At 40.1% G+C, this 10,006-nt stretch overlaps 2 protein-coding genes and 1 pseudogene across 5 annotated transcripts in view; 2 read left to right on the top strand and 1 right to left on the bottom strand.

Moving 5' to 3' along the window:
- LOC111444428 overlaps window positions 1–1,964 on the top strand; it is an 8,762-nt pseudogene extending 6,798 nt beyond the window's left edge.
- A 696-nt stretch (window positions 1,965–2,660) lies between these two features.
- LOC111444070 lies at window positions 2,661–6,797 on the top strand. Of its 4 annotated transcripts, XM_023082005.1 has the most exons (13): window positions 2,661–2,919; window positions 3,015–3,068; window positions 3,154–3,205; window positions 3,303–3,376; window positions 3,470–3,600; window positions 4,246–4,351; window positions 4,504–4,661; window positions 4,746–4,961; window positions 5,062–5,095; window positions 5,246–5,586; window positions 6,031–6,141; window positions 6,311–6,379; window positions 6,524–6,797. In XM_023082005.1, the coding sequence occupies exons 1-13, from the start codon at window positions 2,895–2,897 to the stop codon at window positions 6,527–6,529; spliced, it is 1,377 nt and encodes a 458-aa protein (XP_022937773.1). In that variant the 5' UTR covers window positions 2,661–2,894; the 3' UTR covers window positions 6,530–6,797. The 4 variants fall into 4 exon arrangements, with proteins under 4 accessions (XP_022937773.1, XP_022937772.1, XP_022937771.1 ...); XM_023082004.1 differs by having other exon boundaries at window positions 4,504–4,640; window positions 5,062–5,586; XM_023082003.1 differs by having other exon boundaries at window positions 5,062–5,586.
- A 214-nt stretch (window positions 6,798–7,011) lies between these two features.
- LOC111444072 (enhanced ethylene response protein 5) overlaps window positions 7,012–10,006 on the bottom strand; it is a 5,394-nt gene continuing 2,399 nt past the window's right edge. The window contains exons 7-13 of the mRNA XM_023082009.1: window positions 9,832–9,888; window positions 9,592–9,653; window positions 8,065–8,152; window positions 7,871–7,947; window positions 7,712–7,786; window positions 7,481–7,586; window positions 7,012–7,401 (exon numbers count right to left, since the gene is read on the bottom strand). Coding sequence (XP_022937777.1) covers window positions 7,270–7,401; window positions 7,481–7,586; window positions 7,712–7,786; window positions 7,871–7,947; window positions 8,065–8,152; window positions 9,592–9,653; window positions 9,832–9,888 — 597 coding nt within the window. The 3' untranslated portion in view covers window positions 7,012–7,269. The remainder of the gene's footprint in view (window positions 7,402–7,480; window positions 7,587–7,711; window positions 7,787–7,870; window positions 7,948–8,064; window positions 8,153–9,591; window positions 9,654–9,831; window positions 9,889–10,006) is intronic.

Here is a 10,006-nt window from a genome sequence, read left to right as displayed (position 1 = left end):
CTCCTCGGATTGAGCCACATGGGCCTGGGCCTTTTCGGCCTTCTCCTTATTCCTCAGCTCTCCTCGGATTGAGCCACATGGGCCTGGGCCTTTTCGGCCTTCTCCTTATTCCTCAGCTTGCTCCAGCAATTTCTGCTCAAGTGTCCTCTCTTCCCACAGTTCGAGCATTGGATCGGCCTGCCATTGGTCGACTCCTTCTTTTGATTCCCATCTTTCCCGCGCGTGCGCCCGTGGGACATCCATGGCTTCTTACCGCCTTTGCGGCTGGAGGAGGACCCGTTGCTCTCGCCGGTGTTGTCGCGGAGCTTTAGGCGTGCAAGCCATTCCTCCTCCGTGAGGAGTAGACGGCCCTCGCTGATGCCACCACCGAGGGTGGTGATGCTGTTGGCGAGCCCCGTGATCCGCATTGAAAAATCATCGACGGATTCGCCGTCCTTAAAGCGAATCTCCGAGAGCTCCTTCCGAAGTTGCTCGATGTTGGATTCCCGCACTCGCTGTACACCGACCCGACGGGATTTGATTCCCTCCCAGGCCGATTGTGCGGTGCGCTTGGTGGAAAGAGAAGCCAGCATCTCTGGGGGCACAGATCGTAATATGGCAGCGAACGCCAGCCGATCCTCCCGGTACTCGATTGTTTCTCCTTCCTCTGGCTCGACAGCGTGCCATAACCCTTGCGCCTGTAGGTTAACGCGCATCAACAAGGCCCACTCGTTGTAGTTGGACCTTGTCAACATCGGGTACTGAACGACGGCGGTCGTTGTCTCTCTGATCACTCGCTCAACAACTACTCGACGCCCCGTCATCACGATGTCGGCCACGGCCTCTTCGTGGTGGTGATGGAGATGCCGGCACTTGGCGGCGTGGAGGAGTGAGCGAGCCTGCTTGAGATGGGCCCCACGATGTATTTATTTTTGCGCTTTGCATTTTCTTCTACTCGAACCTAAGACCTGTGTGTTATTAGGTCGACGCTCTAACCACTTGAGCTATTCAACTTGATTGTTGATAGGTTGGCTCTTCTGTGATGGTATACTACCGATCGCAAAATTGGCCGAAGGTTTCTTCGAAGGAAAAATTAGCGGAAGTAAAAGGAGAGAGAGAGATTTGCTGGTAATGCTGAAGACTCGATATATTTATTTTACATCCGTTGAATGGTTTAAATAATAAATCTAATTACAAAAATAGAAAAACCAAATATACAAAAATAGAATGAGTGGACGAAGACTCCGCCACTCTGCCAAAACAATGGCCCCTAGAATCACGCTCCTCCATTCGCGTGAACTCATATGTTTTTACAAACCTAACTAAATAAGGCAGAGCTTTTATTTAACATCGGATTTGGTGTCGTTAACAAGCTGTTTCTCCAGCTAGCTCCGACCACCAACGACGGCGAAGAATTGAAGAGTATCAACAAATCTCCTTGCCTGAATTTCGTTTTCCACCGGCCGGATTCGGAATTTCGACGGAAAAAAATCCCATGGTGGATAAGAAAAACCAGTTTCCTCCGACCAATCTACCAAAATTCGTCAATATTATTGTCCTGGTTCGCCGGAGAAGAAGCTCTTCACCTGGGAAAACTCAACGAGGAAGAAGTCATCAATGGAGTTTCAACAACCATCAGTAACTTCCAAATTCCGAATTCAGAATCAGATTGCAATGACTGCGAAGCAAATTCGAAGGGGAGCGTTAAATTCAGTAAAGTATTGAAGAGCCAATGGGGCAGCGATCCTCTGTTTCAGGGTTCATACTCATACATTGCAGTGGGATCAAGCGGGGAAGATTTGGACGCCATGGCAGAGCCATTACCAAGAACAGAGGAATCTCCAAAAGCTCCATTACTTCAGATTCTGTTTGCAGGTGAAGCAACTCACAGAACCCATTATTCTACAACACATGGAGCTTATTTCAGTGGCCTTAGAGAGGCCATTAGGCTGCTTCACCATTACAATTGCATTTGAATTTTCTGAAACTGATAATCTTTTTTTATTTTTTTTAAGAGGATGAAAAATTAAAAAAAAAAAAAAAAAAGAGTCTTTTGTTTTATATTTAATTATCTCACGGTTAAATGAAACTCTGGTGACTTTGATATGGGCTTTTTGGGTTTTGGAAAAGACTAGTACCAATGTAGATAGTATTTTTTTATTATAAACCCACGATGTGGGACTTTCATCCAACACTCTCTCTCGAACAAAGTACGCCTTCCCTTAATCGAGACTCAGACTTATTTTTCTTTGAGAGTCTTAGTCATTTTTTAGTGCTTTCGAGGCGGGAGGCTTGACTCTTTTTCTTTTAGAGTCTTAGTCATTTTTTTTTTTACTATACCTTCGAAGCTCACGATACTTTGTTCAACATTTGAGGATCCTATTGACATGATTAAGGGTGTGACTCTGTACCATTGAATGACACTATGATTTATATGGATCACGACCTCATCAACCAGAAAATCATAAGTTTGATAACAAACCGCAGTAAGAAATCTAGATTTTCATTCACCAGGTAAATCAGTAGCATAATAACAAGTCTCCCCTGTAATAATTTTGGATGGGCCAACGGCCCACGAAAGGCAGGTTCATATGGCTTTACGGCCCACAAAAAATGACCAATATATATGTATATATATATAAATATATATATATATATATATACATATATATAGAGAAAGCGAGGAGCCATGGAGAAGAATGAGACAAAACCATAATTTTGGCGCCATAGCATTTGGGGCTGTTACTGAACCGATTTGCTTACGAAGCTCGAGCTGCCCCACACTCCGCTGATTCCTTTGCTCATCGCCAACCATTTTCCATCCTAAAAATTTCTCGACTCCAAATCTCTGTTTTCATGTAAAATTACCATAATTCAATCCTTTCTCTCCTTCGTGTTTCTGATTTGCCTCGATCATGCCGGGAACCATCAGAGTTTCTGGTAATTCTTTCGCATTTTTCGTCTTTAATCGATCAGTTTCTGATTTTCCGATCCTATTCTTATTCTTCTTCATGGTTGACTTTGTTTTGTTTCAGTTCTGGAGTTCATGGACCTACCTGAGCTATTGCCTTTGCCAATTTTGATTAAGAGTACGCAAATCAGTTGTTCTTTTGCTGTGTGTTTGATTTTTGGTTTTCGTTGTTTTCATTCTGGAATGGTTTCGTTTCACTGCAGTTTCCATGGGAAAAAGACAGTATGAAACATCGGAGAAAGGAGATTTCTCATTGTAATGACCAATGCCTCTGTAATTTAAGATGTTCATCTTCTTCTTGTTCTGGTTTTTGTGTTTTTAACTGTGGATTATGGTGTTTTGGTGTATATAGTCCATTGACGACGCTTCGAGATGATGTGATTCTTATAATTCAGGATGCTGGAGGGAATGAGGTATCACGTGCAGGTTTGTTCAAGGAATTTGCTGTTGAAATTGATTAGGTTATTTTAGCAAAATGAGGCTGATTGTGATTGGAATGGTTTTTTTTGGGGGGGGAAGGTGTTCAGGCGAAATCAATAGTCGAGAAGGGTTACTGGGATGATCTTTTTCCTCTTGAAGGAGGAGGCCGTGTGCATTTGAAGTTCCAGTTTGCTCTTAGTGAAGATGATCGCAGTCGAATTCGGACAATGGTATTCGCATCAAACCTTATTTTTCTCCTCAATAATGTCAATTTCTTTACTGAATTCCACATAGTTTATTCATTGTAATTGTCAACTGCACCGCTAGTAAATATGATCATTTTTAGGTTTTTCATTCGGGCTTCCTCTCAAGGTTTTAAAATGCGTATGCTAGGGAGAGGTTTCCACGTCTTAAAAAAAAATGCTTTGTTTTCCTCCCCCAACCGATGTAGAATCTCACAATCCACCCCCCTTCGGAGCTCAATATCCTTACTGGCACACCGCCTCATGTCCACCCCCTTTCGGAGCTTAATCTCCTCACTGGCACATCTACCGGTGTCTGGCTTTGATACCATTTGTAATAGTCCAAGCCCACTGTATATTATTTTTTTTGGGCTTTCTCTTTCGGGTTTCTCCTCAAAGTTTTTAAAACACGTCTGTTAGGGAGAGATTTCCACTCTCTTATAAAGAATGTTTCGTTCTCCTCCCAAATCGATGTGAGATCTCACATAAACTCTTCCCTTTGGGTCGTGTTATTATAATCACTGAGCTTGCTTCGCTCTCCTGCATGCTTCATTTGACATTTTGAGATCTCTGCATGATAACTTTGAATCACTTTAGTTGTTTCTTGATATCATCTCTACCTTTTTCACATAGAGAGAAACCGCTATGAGAAGAAAACAAGTTGAGCGTCAAGATAGAAATCTCAATAGCTCTGGAAGCAGCCTTGCTTCATCTTTTTACCTCAACCCCGAGCTCTCAGGTCAGATCCTGCTCTGGCAAAAACAAATAAGGCCAGAATCTGAATACTTTATGGTTATTAAGTAGTATGATTTTCTAGTTGTAAAGTTTTCTTTACATTGGTGTTTTTTGAAAGGTTTTTTCTTGATTTTCTGAGTGCTCCGTCTTCTCAAGATTCCCAAAAATGTCTTCTCCAAGTTGGAGATCTAAGTGCTAAAGAAGCGGCTCATCAATCTTCATCAGCATCAACTGAAGATGTCCCTGATGACAAGCCGGTTACTGAAAAAACAAACGACACTCAGCTCGATCAGGTTGAACGACTTTCAGTTGAGGTCTAATGAATCTGTAGAGCAATTTCTTGCTAAGTTCTAAAACTTGTTTCAAGATTTTTGATGGGTGTTTTTTATTTGTTTTAGAATGATGCAGACACAAATGAGGATAACCCATCAGCAATTCCTCGTGTAAACAAACCTTCACCTACCATTCGTTCAGAAAAAAAGGTTTTCCATTCTCAAGGCTCAGAGTTATCCAGATCTCCAGCAAAAGATGAAAAGAAGACCGGTTCTACAGATAGGAAAACTCCCAGCATGGTGAAAAATGTAATAAGTGCCTTTGAAAGTAACTTGACTCAGGTATATTCTGGTTGATGCTTTATAATATCATATGATTGCTTTCATAGGCTGTTTGCTTGAGTATGCTATTGTTTGAATCACATTTTGGTTTTTACATCAGGATACAACCCCTCGCATTAAACCTACCTTAAGAAGTACTCAAATCGGTGTGGTAGAGAAGCAAACATCTCTAAAAGTTTATCAGTCTAAGGAAGGAACGACAATAGACCGTCCTCTTGCACGGGAGTTGACCCATGATTTCAAGCAAAATGAACAGAAACGGAAATTCATCGAGGCTTCAGATGGGACTAAATTATCTGAGAACGCTTGGCAATCGCTAAAGTTGAAAGGGAAGAAGAATCAAGTTGGAGGAGAAAATTTGAGGGAAAAGGATCAAATGAATAAGAAGCATGATGATATAGATGCAAAGAATGATGGAGCTTATCAAAAGTCAATGCCTGAGAAGCCAGACTATGTCAAAGATGAACAGTTTTCTTCCAAAAGGTCTGGTGGTTGGATATTTCCAGATGAAAAAAGACGGGTGTGTGTCACAACAGGTGGTAATCAGATGCTAGAAGATATGGTGGGAGGTCGCACTAGCTATACATTTAGCCGTAAAGTGGAAATGAAGATTTCCACGGAAGAGGCAAGTTTGGTTTAAACAGCTTTAACTAACGGCATACATGAAGAAAAGTTAGATTTATCTGATCTTAATGAGGCAACTTGTGAGATCCTACGTCGGTTGGGGAGGGGAACGGAGCATTCCTTATAAACACGTGGAAACCTCTCCCTAGGAGATGCGTTTTAAAACCGTGAGACTAAACTAATGGCATACGTAACGGGCAAAAGCGGACAATATCTGCTAGTGGTGGGCTTGGGTTGTTACCAACTTGAGCTTCTTGGCAATCGATTGATCAAATCGAGCACCTTAAATTTCGTGACCATCTTGTGATTAACTCTTCATTTTAAATTCTTCTTGACAACCTTGAATACTAGGAACTTGCCATAGAACCACAGCCATACTCTTAAATTTCTGGACCGTACTGTTATATCTTGCTTTTGACACCCTTGCCTACATTTGCATTTGCAGAGTAGAAGGACCTCAGAAACGAGGGCAAATAGGGGGAAGCATGATCATCAAGAAATGATTAAACCAGAGAGTTCAGATGATGTAAAACCTTCTGAAGGACCACTTGCCAATGTAATTCCAAATTCACTATGAGCCACATGTTGGTTTTTATCATCTAAACTGAGATTATTGACTGATGAAAATTGTTCAAAGAGTTAAATCTTACATGTTTTAACCTTTTATTTTAAAATTAAAGGTGACTAATTATTGATGTTCTATGCTCCAAAATTCTCTTGTTTAGGCCTTCAAGATTGCAGTAATGATTGGGTTTGGAACTCTTGTTCTCCTTACCAGACAAAGGAAAAAGAAGGTATGAGATAACTTCTGTAAATCTGTTTTTTTTTTTTTTTGCTCTGTCCTATGAACATTTGTTCAAGGATGGAGTTATGCTTACATAGAGCCTTCCTTCTGTTAACCAAGTCTGATACACATGGCTTTATTCATGGGCGTGCAGAGATAAGCAGTTGGGTTATGGATCCGCACCAATTGTTTTCAAGGGATGTAAGCTTTTACTTCCATAAACAGCAACCCAGTTTTTCTTCCCCCATTCTTTTTTTATCTTCACCACATGCATATTAACTAATTTTAGTGTTCCGTACAGAATGTGTCGTGAATGTACTTGTAATTTCTGTCTCCATCCCATTGTATAAATTTTGTTCTGATCCGAAATCAACCTTATATTCTGATGTTATTTAGCTTCATTGAGGTATCAAGACAATGTCTCTGCCCCCTTATGTCAAGACGTTTATCGTAATATAAACCTCTGTGGTTCGATGTCGTAGGTTTCAGGTGTCACATGTTCCTAATAATTCAATGTTAATGTTTAAGGCATGTTATAGTTTAATTCATTTAATGCATATTATTAGAGTGCAATAACGAGGACTTTTTCAAAACATAAGGAATAAAAATAGATGACGCTTTAATTCCTAAAATTCACAAGTATTTCAAAGGCTATCTTGAATGTAATAAATCTTTAAACCACTAATGAACAAATTTAACCTTCGACTAAGCTTCTTAATTCTGCTCTGCACACCATTTTTGTCGTACAAGATGGTGTAGTTTTGATTCAAGTCTATCGTTTAAATATGTTCAAAGTCAAATAAGTGTTTAAGCAGAAGAGATCCAGAGAAATGAAACACTTCAAAGCTGCCACTATAAAATAGACTAATGACTACAAAACAACCTTGTTAAGTTATTGGTTCATGAACCGACTGGTTTTCCATTTAGTCGAGGAAAAGGATCTTGTTTGCTTACCACTGCAACTTTACTCTTGTGGGCGAAGTACCCCTTCACAAGACCCTTATTTATGAGTATGGCCATGATGCACTCTACCTGCAAGTTTAAGGCATGTATGAGACAACACGGGTCGGTTTTCGACTATTACAACATTGAGCGACGGATAAACAAATACCTCATCAACGTCCATGTCTACTTCCAACCATTGTAAAGCTTTTACAATTACTTCTAATTTGATCTGGTGAGCTTTGTTTGGATCCTTTTGCCTTTGTATAAAGTAGCTGGAGAAAGTGTAGTGAATCAGAAATAATGAACAAATAGTGAGGAGGAGCCTCTTTAAGTCCGTAGATTCGTTTGAGCTATCCATCAACTAGAAGGACACAAAATACAAGAACGGTGAGCTTACATTTTCTTCACCAATCTTTGGTAAACTTGAAGTTCCAACTTCTCTAAGACGAGATACACCCCTGATCTTAAGAACCTGATAAAACAAAGGAAACAACTTTGAGTATACATCCTCGGTCAAAATATTCTCACAGACAAAAAATTGAAAAAACAGGTTTACCGATCTTCGTGCTCTTGAAGAGCTTGTCGAAGAAGCCTCGGATCACCTCTTGTAAGAGATTGCACAACATTTCCATACTGCGAGAAGAACATTATTAGTAAGCTTTATGATGCATAAAAATCATTATGTTCTAGAAAGCTTCACAAGTAGCTTAAATAAGTTAGGCTGAGAACATTTGTAAAAATTTGCCATACCTCAAAAAGGTTATACTTCTCGAGAAGCACCCTTGTAGGCAAGATGCCCATCGAAAGCTTCACAGGTATGAGATATTTTAATATCATTCTGTTCCAAAATTATTGCGACTTAGCATGGGTTAGACTCCCTTCAATTTCACAATCTACAGAGAACTACTCATGAAGTAACTAGATAATTGATAACCAAATGAATCAAAACAACTATATAATGATAGATAATAAAGCCAAAGAATATTTTAACGGGCACAAACAATTAGTCTAGGATATGAAGTTATAATAACTATTACCATGAAAAACGAATGAGAAGACGAAGAAGAGAGAGCAAAGCCAAGTCACAAGCCAAGCAGATTACAAAGGTTCATCCAATAGTATAATAGTTGGAAGGAAAAACAGGCTTTCGCCAAGCTCTAGAACCGTGGGGCCGAAGTATCTTCCTTCTCTATCACAGTAATGAATGTATTTTTGTCTTTGACCAAGCTCCAGAAATTTTCAGCAAATTAATAGTTGATGAAGATGTGCCTTTATGATTCCATTCTTCTTTGAATGACAGATACCATCCATGGATCAGAGCCATAGAGGGATGTTTAAGCTTAAATGACAGAGTTCCCAAGGGAAAAAAAAAAAAAAACTTGAATTTCTATGGGTTGAAGTAGCAAGGCGTTATCATGGGAAGCGGTAGTGATGACATCATTAGAAAGAGGTCGAACTGAGAAGGAACCAGAAACGCCGAAGGAAGAAAACAAGTGGGAGACTGAAGCACACCCCCATATCTCAATATACTGAAAAAATCTTACAAAGTCCAAGTCCCAACACCCCCAAGAATCATTTACAGATAGAAAGATCCAAGCCCTAGGCAGGTAGTTCCATGTTTTGCTGCAATGTTCTTCCTGCAAGCTTACACCTGATACTAGAGGTTAAGAGCTCCCTATACAATGCTTCACAGTTGAGGCCTGAATCTAAGGTGTGCAGCAATTTTATGTCCAGGATGGATGCTTTCTCAAGGGCATTCATAATGTTGAAAAGATTAATAATCATGTTAATTCCTAAGAAAAGATGATGACCGGACAGGAGGGCCTCTCCCAAATTAAAACCACTCATTAAATTCTATGACAAACCATAGGAGTGTAGGTCATCTTGTCATGAGCCCCTCCAGACTTTCCTCTTATATTGTGAGATCCCACATCGGTTTGGGGAGGAGAACGAAACATTCTTTATAAGGGTGTGGAAACCCCTCCTTAGCAGACGCGTTTTAAAAATCTTGAGGGGAAGTCCAGAAGAGAAATCCCAAAGAGGACAATATCTACTAGCGGTGGGCTTGAGCAACATATATTCTTACAAGAAGATGCACGAGCTGTTAATTTTCGAAAATATTAAATGTACCCTCTCATCAGCATATAGTTGTAAGATTTATCTATTTGAAGCATTCAGCCATAAATACAAAAGTATACTAAATAAATCACTCAATAATCTATTCATAATTGTCTAAGCAAAAGCAAATTATATGCAGCAAGCACACCTGAGTCAAACCTTATATTAGCTTCTCTTTGAGGGTTGCAATGCATCAAGGCGTATGATAACTTCTGGTCAGCCTGACATATCACAGAAGTGATTCAGTAAAAAAGTGGTTGAGAAGAAAGGGAAAAAAGGCTTCACGTATTATTTATTCACAACATGGTAAGAAAAAATGATAAAACCATAGAACTACTAGCATTAATTGATCAATTTAGATTCCAAATCCGTAAATGATAAAGCCATAGAATTACTCACAGCAGGGAAATTCTCGTTGAAAACTTCCAGACGTCCTGTATAATACATGTAGGTCACCTAAATAACACATTTACTTTGGTCAGAACTTTTCAATATAAACCAAGATGGCCGAACCATCCTGATGAAAGTACAGGATGATGACGATCCGGGGGGGGGGGGGGGGGGGGGGGGGGGG

This window comes from Cucurbita moschata, unplaced genomic scaffold (assembly GCF_002738365.1).
Source record: "Cucurbita moschata cultivar Rifu unplaced genomic scaffold, Cmos_1.0 Cmo_Scf00006, whole genome shotgun sequence".
NCBI lineage: Eukaryota > Viridiplantae > Streptophyta > Magnoliopsida > Cucurbitales > Cucurbitaceae > Cucurbita > Cucurbita moschata.
The sequence above is the reverse complement of the archived record's forward strand: the minus strand, read 5'-3'. Positions and strand labels throughout refer to the sequence as shown.